Below are 16,161 nucleotides of genomic sequence, written 5' to 3'. Positions count from 1 at the left end.
CATATACAGCATATTATATGAATAAATTGTTTCTTATATGGACCTTACATGGTTTCCATGGAAACTTATGGCCCACACTGTATAAGGGTCACCGAGGTTCCTAGATGGATGGACGGCCTCTTATTAGAAACGGAACGTTTATAAACTAGTCGTGCTTCCAGGGGAAGCATATTTTACATGGACTGAACCGGCTGATCCGATTGGTTCGGGTGTTAAGGGGCGGGTCTGTGTTGTAGGTTGTGAGGAAGTGAGGAAATGTCCTGAGTGTTGGCATCAGGTGAGGTGTATTAGTGCAACTGGACGATGTTAATATGACTAACCACAAAACTCCACAGCGGGAAGTGTCTTGCTCCATTTATACTGAATGCGTAACACAAAACCCCCTTTATACCGGCAGAGCCACTTTAACGTGTTTGTGCTAACTAGCCTGCTAGCTCATCTTGGCTTTATTTAAAGCCTGTGTTGTGTTAAAGCAACAGAAAATGGGGTAACTTGTATGGTGTTCAGAAACTATTCGGCTCTATTCACACCTGGAGTATACTGGAGTCTTTCATGGTTATTTGTTCAGTGGCTAATCTCTAATCTCATTCACATTAGAGGTATGTTATGTAGTAGAAACGTCTGGCCACAATAATAAAAATATATCATGTTATATTTTGTGTTTTTCAGCAGAGTACTGTTTAAATGTTTATTTTATTTAATGTTCTTTTATTATTATTATTATTATTATTATTAATTAACCTTCAATCAGCTACTGTGTTACCGTAAATGTGAATGGAACCGGTGTTCTAATGTCGTCCACTTTTTTTTTTTCCTGCACATACATTCATGCTTCTTCATATACTCTAAATGTAGATTGTCCTTTGATCACAAAATATTAAATACCAAAACTATGTTACTTTTTTATTTTATTTTTTGGACCATGTCTCATTTTACATTTTTGGACAAAATACTTCAAATATTCACGTATACACGTTTGAACAACTTGTGCTTATACTTGTGATATTTTAGAAAAAGAAAAATACATGAAGGGTTGTAAATTGTAGTGATCTCGATAGCGCAAGGTCATAGTTGACGTTGGAGAATTTTGTGTGTTCCAGAGATTTGGGGAAGGTTAACATCCAGTGATGGCTCCACCAGGCAAGCGTGCCCCCCGTAGAGAGGAGTTTGTGCTTGAGCTGGCTTGTGAGTGGGGCTCGTGCCAGGAGACATTTGGTGGGATGGAGGAGTTCTGTCAGCACGTGGAAAGGCATTACCAAGATCTCGCTGTGGAGAGTGATGACCCAGATATACCAGGTATATACTGTATATCCATTCATTATCCATCTATCATCACTTATCTGAAGTCGGATTGCGGGGCAGCAGAGAACTCCTGAACTTCCCTTTTCTTACCCACCTCAACCAACTCAGATTGGAATCCAGAGATTTTCCCAGGCTAGTGTAAAGATATAATGTGTGTCCTCCTCCTATCTGGACATGCCAAGAACACGTCCCTAGGGAGATGAACTGCTGGCGTCCTTACCAGATGCACTGTGTGTGCCAAACGCCATCCATACAGGCCAGACAGCTGGCTCCTTTCCATGCCATGAAGCAGCAGTAATGACTGAGCTTCTCAACCTGTCCCTAAGAGAGACGATAGCTACTCTCCTGAGAAAACCCATTTTGGCCACTAGTATATGCAATCTTGTCCTTTCATGACACAAAGCTCATGCCCAAATGTGAAGGTACAAAGTAAGACGCAAGAGATTTGTCTTTAGGTTCAACACTTTTTTTTTTTTTTTTCCCCCCTCATCATAAAGATGTGGTAAAGTGAATCTAACCTGCTGGTCAGATTCTCTAACCAATCTCACACTCCAGTTTCCCCTAAACTTCGAAAAATACCCCCCCCCGAGATATTTGAACTCCTTCACTATATGTATAAAGTTATGCTTAAAAAAAGCATGTGAACAACATTGTATAACAAGAACAAATGAATTTCATGTCTTTTTGTTGAACATAAGATTGTAATTGTGGCCACAGTCAGCAATACAGAGAGTTTTTGATTGAGTAACGGAATCCAGTCTGCACTATAACACACATTTGGGAAATGAAGTCATAATTCTTTCATTTAATGCTGTGCCTTAATGTAAGTTGGCAATGTGAGCACCATTACTTCAACTACAGGAGAGATCTGTTAAGACAGCAGCACAGCTCTACCACGTTTTTAAAATATTGAAACTGCTTGGTGCAGATGTAGAGTCTGGCACATTATTACCGTAGCAAACCTGCTTACTCATTCCATCGAAAAAGCATCAACTTACACGCTACCCATCACAGTCGATTCTTTCCACAATTTATTTTTCCCTCTACTATCATTTGTCCAAAATATCTAATGAAGAAACCTCTCAAGTTACATCAAATATAGTAGAGTATTGTTCCATTTTTTTTTTCTCTTTTCACTTTTCCAGAGGAGGTGCACAGCTGTCTGTGGCAGGACTGTGGGTTTTGCTCAGTGGCATGTGATGCAGAGTTGCTCAGGCACATGCTCTTTCACTGCTACCACACCAAACTGAAGCAGTGGGGATCAGCTATGCTCAAGGCTGATCCTAAAATGGGTGACTGTTCAGTGGGTCTTCAGAATCGCAACATCGTGCCTGAAGTCCAGGAAAGCTTCCTCTGCCAGTGGGAGCATTGTGAGGTCAGAGAGCTCTGTTATAGCTGTAGCATATGTTTTATTACTACAAGCAAGTTTTTTTTTTAACACAAAGTGAACGCTATTTAAAAAAACAACAGCAGTTTGGATAAATAGATTGACTATTTTAGTAACCCCAGAAGAAAATTGTATTTGTATTGAAATTTACTTCATGAAGGTATAGAAATTTGTGTCAATAAATGTAAAAATTAAGTCAAAATGACAACTACAGTATATACACTTCTACAATGTTGTGACAGACATAAGTGTAAGCTTTACCAAAACATGTTCTAATGAAGTATTATTAACCTTTCAAAAGCTGAAGTGTTGCATTACAGTATTTTTTTGCTTATTTATACTTTAGCTTTTACATGTGTATGCTGGTATTTGCCCCGAACATTGGCAAATGACTCTTAGGTACAGCTTTATTTTCACACACTGTAAGATTTTATTGACTACCTTTAGCTTTGGGTGCACAATGGGGCTAATCCTTGTGTGAAAATGTCTGTTATGCTGTAAGAACTACACTTTCACACTTTGAATCCTGGAATATGTCCTGTGCCATCAGGGAAGAAAAAAAGTCAATTTATGTGTTATTCTGGTCATTCAGTACATTCAGGTCTTCAGCTAACTTCATTTCATTGCTAAAAACGTTGCTGAGCCTAGACCTGACCCAAATGAAGAAACCCCAGATCATAACACTGCCTCCAGTCCAGAGGCTTGTACAGTGGCCACTATGCATGATGGGGGCATCGCTTTATTCCTTTCACTTCTTACCCTGATTTACCCATCTGGAGTGACCACAAGACATTTTCCCATTCTTCCAAAGTCAGAACCTTATTTTTTTTTCCTAACAAGTGGTTTTCTTATGGACACAGCTGTTTAGTCCCAATCCTGTAAGTTCTTATCATACAGTGCATGTGGAAATGCTATTACTTTTAATGTTAAACATAGCTAAGATTTTAGCATGCATCTTTATGAAGTTTTTTCGCATTTCTCCATGAAGTTGAATGTTTAGCACAGTCCTTACAAGTTTTGTTACTGTGTTAGACAGCTCTTAAACCAGCTCTTAAACTCTCAAACCAAGAAAAATGTAAATAAAGTCATTATATCAAATACAGTGTGTTGTATAAACGTTCACATAATTGAACACGTCAAGGCTGATCCTGTGTACAAGACAGAAACTCATTTTTGGGCTGACGATAATGAATATTAATGAATATGAAAATGCAACAGTCACATGACAAGGTGTCAAATCAAACAAGATGGGAAACTTAAAAGGAGGAAGATTTTTCTTTTGCAAGTTTTGTGAAATGCTTGTGCCCGTCCCATGATGGTTGTTTTGAAGAAAATTACTGTATAATTCGGTCTCGTGTCATGTGATCTAAGTGCCACGGAAGGGAGGTTGGGCCTCATTAGCATACTAAAAGTACAGGCTGCACAAATCTTTTTTTTCAAAATATATATATTTATATATATTCTTTTAGATAGATGTGAGAGGCTAAGACAAAAATGGTATCGCTCGTAATTCTTATCATTATTATACTTATTTAGTTTGTACTTGTATAGTTTTAAGCAATAATGAAGATCAGTTTGGAAATAGTGATGATTGTTGTCTTGACGCAGTGTTTTTAAAGTCTGTGGGTCTGAGTCTATGTATATATAAGAGTGCTGTAAGAGGTTCTTGCATAGATTGTGGAAAACACCATTGTTCTACTGGTTGATTTGACGTTGTTTTGTTGTTCACAGACGAACATGGATAACCCAGAGTGGTTTTACAGGCACGTGGAAATGCATGCACATTGTCTAGAGGTCAATGAAGAGAATGTATTGTTCTGTGGCTGGAAAGGTAAATAATAATAATATTCAATGCAAAACTGTTTAAATGTTGTCATGTCAAATGTGGTGTACTTATTAAATATCCATCCAAGTTGTAAAAGTTCTGCATAGAGACTGTAGATCTGATATGTCAATTAAATTGGAAGTCAGTGACTCAAACTTTTCATGCTTGTTGGTGCCAGATGGGCTGGTTGGAGTGTTTTGGATATGCTAATCCCCTGGGATTTTAATGCACAGCAGTCTGTTGACTTTACATAGAACGGTCTGTAAACAAAAACTTCCCGTGTGGACAGAAACACTTTTTTGATTAGAGACATCTGATGAGAATTAATTTAGGCTCTACTGCTGTCCACCAAGAACAAAGGTTAGAGGTGACACTATGGTGGACTCACTGAATCTGGAAAGCTAAAGATTGGATAAAGAGAAAGCAAAGGTTTTTTTGTTTGCTTGTTTTTAACTAGGGGGAGACAGTGCCTACCGAAGCTTTTAAATCCAGTTCTGGGCTGACAGACGTAAAACCTCATGTGGTTTTCTGCTGTTGTAGCTCATCTTTCTCAATGTTTTAAAAAGTTTGGCTTTATGAGATGCTTTTCTGCTCAACGTGGTTGTGAAGAGAGCTATTTAAGTTAACAGGTGGTCTTCCACCACAAAGGCTCGAATAGCTCATTTCTGGCTGCTCTCATCAACAAGGAGTTTTGCCTGCAGAACTTCCACTCACTGGATACTTTTTGCCACACTGAATACCCCCACAACATTCTGTGCAAACTCTGTGAGACTGATGTGTGTGAAACTTCCAGAAGATCAGCAGGATCTGAAATTCCCATCCCAGCCCATCTGGCATCCATAGGAAAAATTGCACATTAGCTCAGTAGTTTGAACTGTTTCTGTTCTGTGTATTTGCTGCATTTATTCTGGATGTATTTTATGTATTTATTTGTGGTTAAGGTACATTAAGGTATGCCTATTTGTGCTATACAATTACTTAAAATTAAAGGAACAGGCAGCATATCACAACCAGAGATATTGAATTTGTACACGTTTGAAATGTCTTATGTCTAGTGTTTGAAAAGTTTAATTAAAATATAATTCAACGTTCCATACCGAGTGCTAATTTGCTGGTTAGAATTGCATAATTTTCAGCTGCAGCTTCTTTAACAGACAAATTAGAAATAGAAACCACAGATTTTTTATGTTTTGTTTGCAATATGCTAGACAGCTAACTAAACTATACTGTAAATTGTGTAAATTGTATAAATTGTACATTTATAAATAAATGTTTGTTGCGGTGACATTTTATTCCACAAAACTTTTTTTCATGGAGTTGTGCAAAATTAGTAACATCACCAGCAGCAAATAGTGCAAATAATTTAAAAAAAAATATGTAGAAATCTTTTGAATAGCTCTTATTTAAAACACCTGTTTTACTATTTGCTATAGATAGTGCAATTACTAACATAACACCTAGATACCTAGGCATAGATTTATTTAATTATATATATTTTTTAAAGAAAGATTGGGAGGTATATACTGGCATTAATGTGTTCCTTATGTGTTTACCATTGTTTCTATGTTTGTACAAGTTAATATATTTACTGTTAAATGTGTAACATAAGTGAAAAGAAATTTCATCTTTCTTTTCTCCCTTACTGTACTGAAAATCTACTGAACCATAACTTCAAAACCGAGGTACATACTGAACTGTGTAGGATGTATCTATATCCTAAAACTGCTGTATTAGATTGATATCTGATGACTGTAGAGGCCGTTTAAGGACAGCAAGATAATTGTCCAGTTCAAAAACCAGCGTGAGATGATTTTAGCTCTGTGAAATGGCTCGTTATTCCGTGGTCATAAAGGGATGGACATGCTTAGCGGCAATACTGTGACATTTAAACTATTTTCAATTGGCACAAAGTTCGCCAAAAATACGGCCCAGACCATTCCAAATCCTGGTAGACTGGCGGTTTTGGAAATGCCAAGTTCAGAATCACTTAAATGACCTTTCTCCCTCATTATGATTAGTTATATATAGATACTGTGTATATATGTGTTTTGTTATATATGAGAGAGAGAGAGAGAGGGAGAGAGAGAGATTATCCTTGCACCATTACCAACAGCTCTGTCTCATCAAGGCATGGACTCTGCAAGCTGTGCACTTGTATCTGGCACAAAGGTTATGCTGCATATTTCTTAAATTCCATATGTTGTGGGGTGGAGCCTCTATGGTTCAGTTAAAATGATTGTGTACCCACTGTAAGAGCTTTTGGCGGTAGATGCAGACCAGCATGGATTCTCTGACTGGTCTGTAGCTACGCATCCCTATAGACAATAATCTGTGATACACTGTCTTCTGACACCTTTCTATCAGAACCAGCATCAACTCTTTTTTTAAGCAGTTTGAGCTACATTAGTTCTTCTGTTGGATCAGACTACAAGGCCCAGCCTTCACACCCCATGTGCATCAATGAGCCTTTGCTTCCCATGAGTCTGTCCCTGGTTCACCGGTTTTCCTTTCTTGGACCACTTTTGGTGAGTCCTGACCGCTGCAGATTTGGAACATGCCACAAGAGCGGCAGTTTTGGAGTTGCTTTGACACAGTTATCTAACCATCAAAATTAGTCCCTCAAATGCTTACGTTTGCCTTTAAGGAAAACATATTCACTTGTAGCCTTATATACACCACCTACTCTTCCAGGTGCCACTGCATTGAGATAATCAATGATACTTACTTCACCAGTCAGTGGTCATAGTGTAATTTTTAACCATTTACTGTGACTTGACAGATGTTTGTCTGGTTGTTGTTGTTTAAGATTGTGAGGCCTCATTTAAGGGGCGGTTTAAATTACGAGAGCATATGCGGAGTCACACTCAGGAAAAGCTGGTGGCCTGTCCAACCTGCGGTGGAATGTTTGCAAACAACACCAAATTCTTCGACCACATCCGACGACAGACCTCCATAGAGGGTAAGTGATGAAAGGGGTTGGAATTTGTGCAAGGTAGCACCAAGTACAGTAACATTTTATTATTATTATTATTATTATTATTATTTTTATTATTCAACCAGCTTAGTTATGATAGGTGGGCCAAGAATATATTATATATTTGTTTATGTATTACTTTGTGTCTTTAATTTTAAGTCTCTTGTTAAGGTGCAAGCGTAGATGCTAGAAATATTAATGTATTTTAATGCTTTTTTTTTTTTTTTGTTCCTGACCCTTTTGACACCTGGTCTGTGTAGGACAAAGGTTTCAGTGCTCTCATTGCTCAAAGCGCTTTGCTACTGAGAGGCTGCTGAGAGACCACATGAGGAATCACGGTATGTTCTCTGTCTTTGCTTTGCATAGAATAAGTGATTGAAATAACAATAAAAAATATCTTCATAGGGTCAGGTCCAAAATTATTGGCACCCTTGGTAATGGTTTGGAAAAATGAAATGGGGAAACAACAGGAGTGTCGTTTAATTATTCTGTTCAACATTGCATTTTTTAAAATTAATTTTAGGGCCGTTAATTATTTGGAACAGGCAAACCAATCAGAAACGTAGTGATAATATAGTATAAAATATATAAAATAGTGAGTTTATTTTGTTGAAATAACCAAGTGTAAAAATGTAATTACTGTGTGTAATGTTTATTTAATACTCTTACAACACTTTGCTCATTCTGTGAAAGGTGCAGATTTCTGGAAGACTGTGTTCACACTTCATATATAGATATTTTTTAAATTGTTTATGGTATGTCAGGTTTAGTTTTCTGATAATGGGTGGTGTTGTGTCTCTGAACAGTAAACCATTATAAGTGTCCACTGTGTGACATGACATGCCCTTCACCATCTTCCCTGAGGAACCACATCAAATTTCGCCACAGCAACGAGAAACCGTACAGCTGTGACTACTGCGAGTACAGGTAAAATAAAATGATTTGTGATCTCTCTTTTAAAAAGGGACAGCATGCTTCCAGTAACTGTTAGTTATGGCTCTGTTGGTAAAATAAATGAATGCTTGATAGTTTGATTGTATGCTTTGGCAAGGCTATGTTTCTAATACTGTAATAGATTTGATGTTCATAAGACTGTAGTCCAAATAGTAGTTTGTTAGACTACTAAGGATGCTCAGAGGACACAATAACTGAGAGTGACTAACACTCTCAGTTATTGTGTCCTCTGAGCATCCTTAGTAGTCTAACAAACTATTTGTGGCATTGACAGTGATGCAGTCCAAAAGTAATGTTTATTGCCTGACCACATGGCAAGTCAGTCCGGACCCAGCCCACACCTCAAATTAGCAATGCACTAATGCAGTATAATAAATTGTGAAATAAAAACGTGTTATACTTTTCAACAAATTGTTAGTTTACTTGTAGAGGTTGTTACTGTGATCCTGACTTTGAGATTAACGCTAAACGTAATATTTTCCCTGTTGTTAGTTTCATGATATAGTTTCCATTAATTGAAACGCAAGACTTCTGCGTCTTCTGTCGATGTACATTACGATTCCAGGATTTAAGTATGCAAAGAAAACGTCAGTGTCTCCATATGACGACCCACGCCTTTTTTGTGCCAGGTTTTTTAGGCAGCTAATTGAAGACAGACCGTACAATTTTTCACACTTGGCTGCTGTGCATTTTGTCATCTTTGGGGCCATTCACTTGTTGCATCTTTTGCATGTTCACGCATTTTCCATGCGCGTCAAACAGTAACATTACTTTTGTACTAAATTGGAACGGATTTTAAATCTTTCTGAAACTTGTGTAAGTTTAATGTTAGAGTCTAACTTACCGCCTATAACTTTAATGTTAGAGTTGTTTTGGTCTAAGCATCTGATTGTTGTCAAACAGTCACATTTTTTTCCACTAGGTTTCAATGTATTTTGTCTCAGACTGCAAGTTTAATAAAAGTCATTTGCATAGCACCAATAGCAGTTTCTGTTTTCTGCAAAAGTTGTGGTATATTTTAAAGAGTTTGTCACTTTTAAATGTTAAGTTTTAAATAAACAAGTTTGATTCGCTTCTGAATCGAAATCCGCCCAATTAATTGACTTATTGGAATTGCTCAGAAAAAGATTTATTCAGTTGCATAATAAGTTAATTCGCACAGCTCTGAAGTTGCCCGACCTGACCCCTATTCCTCTTGTTGTAGGGAATTTGTACCCATTTATTTAAAGTAGGATTTGTAATAGAAGCCTGGCTGGAACTCCTTCCAAACCCGAGCATGGTCCAACCTGCCACTTTTGGGCTCTTGAGCAAAACCCATAACCCTCAGCTGCCGCTTGTATCTTGAAAAAAGATAAACGAAAGTCACTCTGTATAAGGCCGTCTGTTCCTGTGTTTATTGGGTTGTGCTCAGGGTTGCTTAAATCAAATCTTTACACAATAAAGCATAACATTTTTTTCATATTAGAATTGTTTTAAACATTTTAGACAGCTAATGTCTAAAGTGTCTTTGTATGCTGTAGCATTAACATCCATCTACACTGGAACTAAACCGCCTTACCCTGATCCTGAAAAACAACCCCATTGTCCTTCCTCCACTGTTGTCATTAGCATTCTCCAGGCATCAGCCAGAGCAAAATTCATCTATCAGTCTGCCAGATAGTGAAGCATGATTCAGACCCCAGTGAACATGTTTTCAGTGCACGAGTCCAGTGGCGGTGTGCTTTACACCCCTCGAGCCAAGCATTCATCTGCTCAGCCATGGAAACTCATTTCTTGAAGCTCCTAACAGAGTTCTTGTTCTGATGTTGCTTCCAGAGGCAGTTTGGAACTCTATTATGAGTGATGCAACAGATACAGACAGGTGATCCTTTTATAATTTTTTTATGCACTACAAGCCTCAGTGCTCAGTGGCCCTGGTCTGAGTTTGTGTGGTCTACCACTTTGTGACTGAGCTGTTGTTGCCCCCTAGATGCAGATAACAGCACAATAATAGCATTTACAATTGACTGTGACAGGCCTAGCAGGGCTAAAAAATCCATAAACTTTCATTTAAAGTCATTGAGCTTTTCAGCGTGAGCTGCACTACTGCCGGAGATTTGTCTATGGATTCCATGGGATGTTCTTGTTTTCAGGATGAAACATCTGACCCCAATAATTAGTAGGGGACTTTTGGCTATTTGGTGTAATTTTACCTTCAGCTGTATGCATTCTTATGTGTGCTTCATGCGTGTTTCTTCAGCTGTAAGAATTTAATAGACTTGCGAAAGCATCTGGAAACGCACAGCAGTGAACCGGCCTATCACTGTGACTTTGCTGATTGTGACTACTCTACCCGCTCCCTGCACTCCATCAAAAACCACTACAAACGTGTACATGAGGTGAGCCAGTCAGATAATAACTTGAGCATACACCGGTTGTACTACCTTAAAGTTATTCATTTGATAGAGTTACTAAATTAAACGCTGCTTGAATTATCAGATAATCTAATACAGATATTATTGGTTTGTTTGTATGCAGTAAATCTGTGGTGGTTGCATTTTTTAGGGAGATTACACTCCACGGTATAAGTGCCATGTGTGTGAACAGTGTTTCACCAGAGGCAATAACCTCACTGCCCATCTACGCAAGAAACACCAGTTCAAATGGCCGTCGGGGCATCCCAGATTCAGGTATAAACACTGCATTTCTCTTCAAACTATTTCTAATTTCGACATTTCAAATTTGCCACAGGAGGAATTTATCTGTTATTTCTGTGTCATTATAGATATAAGGAGCATGAGGACGGTTTCATGCGGCTGCAGCTGATACGCTACGAGAGTGTGGAGTTGACTGAGCAGCTGATGCGGGAGCGACAAGGCGAAGGGGACGGCGGTGAACCCATTCCTCCAACACAACGCCTCCAGTCTGGGGAAGAGTCGAGGGAAACTGAGCTTTCTGTAACTGCAGACGAGAACACCAGACTTGGCACGAGAGCGGATGGAGAAAGAGATTGCAGAATGCCAGAAGATCAAGAGAACATGCTGCTGGACCTCACAAGTGGTGCATCTTCCTCAGAGCTGGAGTCGAATAGGGAGGAGTCTGTGATGCGACAATTACAGGACACCGCTCAGAAACTAGGCATGGAGGTGGTCTAATTCTGGGCCCCAGATTAAAGGAAGTTAAGTTAATTAAAAATGACTTGGTCAAGAGCATCAGATACATTGCTTACCTCTTATGCACTATAGAAGAAAGAGATTGGTTGTCTTAAGCAGTGTGTAGTGCAAGTGTGTAAATGAGTGACAGATTTATCGCTAAACCAGCTTACATTTTTAAAATTTAATTCCAGCTCAGCTTTGAGGAACGATTCTCTTCCAGATCACGTTCAGCACACTTTAAAGTGTTCCAGTATAGTTGCTTTTGACTGGTTGGTTGATTTGGTTAAATTTTTAAACAGTTTCTAGCCCTTTTGTTATCATATGTTAAAAGCACCTTAGAGTTTCTAATATTCATTACATTGCCATGTAATGGATGTTTCTTGTTTCAGGGTTTTGTTTAAATGTAAACGCATGTCAATCAGGTGAAAAAAAAACCAATTGTAGTTCACCTCAAAGGCAGCTGCACACACTTAAAGTTACAAACTGCTGCATTCATTGAAACGATACTACTGATCAACCTTAATAACAGTGCAATATGGTAGGGCAAGATTAATAATCGACATCAAGAGCATCAAGGTAATCATACAGTGTCTGGGATGCATACTGTTTGCATTGATTCGAAGAGACAGGATGAATCTGACCAAGCAAGCTGCCCTTGATGCTCCGCCTGTATGCTCTACTTAGAAGTTGCTGGTAGTGTGACAAGAAGCATAACCAAATTTAGCACACAAAATTAATAATGGGAATGCTCACATGGCAATGTAAATAATGAAAACGTTTCTGTTTATCTGCATTGTGGTCATTCATTTGTTTGTTTTGAAATGGGGGGGGGGGGAATGTGTGTACGTATGTACAGTATAAATGCATTTTGTGGATTGAAAAAATTATACATATTGCAAGGAATCACTCATAATTTGGTTTAACATTATTTTATTTTTGTAGATAAACTCTTTAATGATCCTGATGTGATTCAGCAATCGCTTCATAGTGAGAATAAAGAACAAATGGTGAAGTTTTGGTGAAGGCCTGCTATTATGGATCACTTTTTTCTTTTTTAAAATAAATGTATAAAAATTGTTACTGTAAATGGCATGGCAGCTAAATAAAAATCATGTTTTTCATCTACTTCAAGTTAAGAATTTTAAAATCTTTCAAAATCTATTTATGCGTATATTGATCTGACATTTGATATTTCTGCACATATTAACCAGAGATGAGCATGTAAACTGTCCGACTGGTTCATCAAGATCAACTCTGTTTACGCTGAAATGTACTGCAGTGGCCTTTTCTTTATATTTGGCTTTCTGAATATTTTAGTTCTAAACTCTGTGGTGAAGCAAGTAGAAACTGTTTTTATTGGGTCTAGTAAAAAACTCTTTCTTTGTTTTCTGACATTCCGTGTAAACTATGCCCGAAGCCTTCTGTAAATTTTACCTTTATTCACAAGACCCAGTTTGACTTGAACACCCCTAAACCCCTCATAGTAGCCAGAGTTTTGTTTTTGTTTATTTTAAAAGTTTGATATTTTATAGTTAAAATAGTAATAGTAAAAAAAAAAAAAAAAAGGTTTTATAGTAAAAAAAAACAAAAAAAACAATGTTGGATAATTGGCTTTTAGTTATGGGTTCTAACATGATTTTGGAAAACCTTTTTTTTTTTTTTTTTTTTTTTTTTTTTAATGGACATGCTGTTAGAACTTGCATATGACCTTTAATTTAGTGTGAAAGAAAGAAAAAAAACTTCCCTTTTGGGTTGTTTATATTGCAATGGCCTTAGACTAGTCTAATTGCTCAAACCTAAAACCTGAATATCCACTGTTCTGATTTTCACACAAGACATTCCCAATGGGTCATTTCTCTAGCATTTTATCCAGTAGTGAGCTTAGGGTAACACACCTTGATTTGCTTGCAGTAACCATACAGCAAATTGTAATACATCACAATGCTAAGTGAATCAAGAGTGTTTTCCGGCTGCTTTACTAATACTTCATATTTTATTTACATTTCAAAAATGCTTTTAGTCAGACCAACAGCAGTTGTTATTGTTTAGTGAAAACATGATTATGCTAATGCATAATCTGAAATGCATTAAAGCACTTCTTACAACGAAAGTGAAAATGATTGGACATCTAAATGCCCTTCTCCACCTACACACTAATACATAAGATGGAAAAGTTATGCCAAAATCTAATTAACAATTAACAGGTGCTTAAGAGTTTTACATTTTAATCTGCAATAGTTTACATTAGGGGTGTGATTAGGGATTTTCTAACATTTTATAACCTTTTATAAGGGTATCTTCTGAGAAAAATAATGGAGGTGTCTGGCTTAGGTTCTGTTAAAGAGGAAACTTTAGAATTAAAATCAATATGGACCACCCCATGCAATCAATTACGCCAGCACAGTGTCTCTATCTCCTCGTCTATACAGTATGTTGTCTTTTAGGTTAGAAGCTGATGGAGAAAATGAGATACCAGTACAGATCCCTGTCATCAGGAAGTAAAGAAATAATAGCATAGGCTTTGGAATGTCTTCGTACCCACATGAAACCCATATAATTCTATCTGTCCTGTTAATTATGAAAGACACACACTAACCCTTGGCTAATACTTAGGGGTCAAACGTGATTACTTATCATGTAGTAAGCTCATATCTGATTATTTGTTATTTAGGTAATTGCAGTTATTATATACGGTGCAATTCAACAATTCGAGTAGCCTTTTTCTGTTTGATAAAGATAAGTGCACTTATAGAGCTTAGCGTAGCCTAATTAGCTCTTATTCATGCTCTAGTTCTTTGGCAGGTTTTATACAGTGGGTAGAAACCACTCATTCACAGCATCTTAAGCTCCTTCTTGATCAATACCACAGATTGACAGAAATGACGGATTAGCTATTTGGACGGCAGAGAGTGGTGAAAAGAATGAGAGGGAGTAAATTTGGATCAAGAGGGATATTTCTATTGGTGTACAGGTGAAAGATTTCTTTTATCACTCATTGATGCTTTTTTGATCAAGAAACCTGGAGTATTCTTTCTATTGTTTTTTCTGGGGTCGTGGTTTGGGATGTCAACTTGATTCAGTTGTGGAAGTGAAAAAAATAACATCGACAAACATGACAGCAATGGATGAAGACCAAGGAAGTGGTAGGAAGATTTTATGTTAGGATGAGGTCCATTATTTAAATTAAGAAGCATCTAATTTATGACTGAGTATTACTTGAGCATTAATTAACATTTTAATGATGTCAGTGCAGATGTATGAGGTTTTTAAAGTACAGTATGTTAATGTACACCAAGACTGCAGGAGTTGACAAAAATACAGTACATTGGTCTGAAACATGATTATTATTATTATTATTATTATTATTATTATTCTAAGACAAGGAGCTCAAAAAGGGAAATATGTGGAGATTTGCTGGACGTTAGTATATTATACCTAAGCACTAATGAAATCTGTATTCTTATTGTAAGTTATTGTTTCTATAGCAACAACTTACATCAGGACTTGTTTCACAGATGCTCCACATAAACCGAAGTTTATGTGAAGTAACATTCATTTATTTATTTCATTTAAACACTAAAAGTTTAACTATATTTTTAAGTTTAACAACTTTGTAGAGTCTTCATGGGTGAAGAGCATTTCAGTTTATTAGTAACATAAAAAGCAGCTTTTTTTATCTTACTGGTTGCTGAACAAGGATGTTTATGGCTAAATTTCCAAATGTATATGATATCGGGATACAACTATTAGCAGACAAAATGTTAAATGTTTTCTTGTTTAATATATAGGTATATTCATTTATACAGCCTAAAAGATATTTTGGAAAATCTGTAATTTACACTTGCAACAAATCTGGCTAACATCTGGCCAAAGTTTATCATCCCCAGCTATTCTGGAAAAAAATAATAATAATAAAAATATAGTTAAGAGTTAATTTAAGTAAAGAAAAAGCATTTACTGTTTTTTTCGCTATTTAATTTGCCTCAAAAGCAGCATTTACTTCTCTAATTAGTCTAATCAGATGCGGTAAATTAGTGCTGGCAGATGGTAGATTTCCAGATGCGGAGTTGAGCATCCATGTATAATTCCTGAAAAGCAAAAACTGATGCAGTACTTTTAAGTTAGACAGCAACTCTGTAACCATAATATTTTCCACCTCTGGACTTACCAGGAACCATCATAGTGTTGGGTATATTTTGCAACAATGCATTTTTTTTGTTTGTTCCCTCTGTCTTTTATTGAACAGTGGTAGTTGAGAAGCATTATTACTTCTGTACAATCTCTAAGCCTGTATCCAGCTTAGGTTAATGCCATCATTAATGCATTTCATAGCTCTGTGGTGTTATTTAAGCCTCAAACATATCCTTTTTTTCTTTTTTTATAAATGGAGCCCGAACCAAACACTGACTGAGAATTATTTGAGACACTATATGGCCACTAGGATGGTCTCTGTAAAGATGAAATGAAAGGTTGAAATGGGCTGCTGTGATTGTTTATCTTTTATGTCTTTCTTTCCATATTTCTATATGTTCTTTCTAGAGTACTTTACCCTTTTACAACCTGAATGTAATAACACAGAGTTTCA

At 37.0% G+C, this 16,161-nt stretch overlaps 1 protein-coding gene across 2 annotated transcripts; it reads left to right on the top strand.

Annotated features, from left to right (window-relative positions):
* Positions 1-211: 211 nt before the first annotated feature.
* Positions 212-12,701, top strand: hinfp (histone H4 transcription factor). 2 transcript variants are annotated; one of them, XM_053485887.1, is made up of 10 exons: positions 212-277; positions 1,101-1,296; positions 2,448-2,677; positions 4,421-4,520; positions 7,321-7,473; positions 7,749-7,826; positions 8,295-8,415; positions 10,682-10,820; positions 10,987-11,111; positions 11,207-12,701. In XM_053485887.1, exons 2-10 carry the CDS (start codon positions 1,128-1,130, stop codon positions 11,574-11,576), a joined length of 1,485 nt encoding a protein of 494 aa, XP_053341862.1. In that variant the 5' UTR covers positions 212-277; positions 1,101-1,127; the 3' UTR covers positions 11,577-12,701. The 2 variants fall into 2 exon arrangements, with proteins under 2 accessions (XP_053341862.1, XP_053341861.1); XM_053485886.1 differs by lacking the exon at positions 212-277 and adding an exon at positions 310-599.
* Positions 12,702-16,161: the final 3,460 nt, after the last annotated feature.

Source organism: Clarias gariepinus, chromosome 24 (genome assembly GCF_024256425.1).
Source record: "Clarias gariepinus isolate MV-2021 ecotype Netherlands chromosome 24, CGAR_prim_01v2, whole genome shotgun sequence".
Taxonomy (NCBI): Eukaryota; Metazoa; Chordata; class Actinopteri; order Siluriformes; family Clariidae; genus Clarias; species Clarias gariepinus.
The sequence above is the reverse complement of the archived record's forward strand: the minus strand, read 5'-3'. Positions and strand labels throughout refer to the sequence as shown.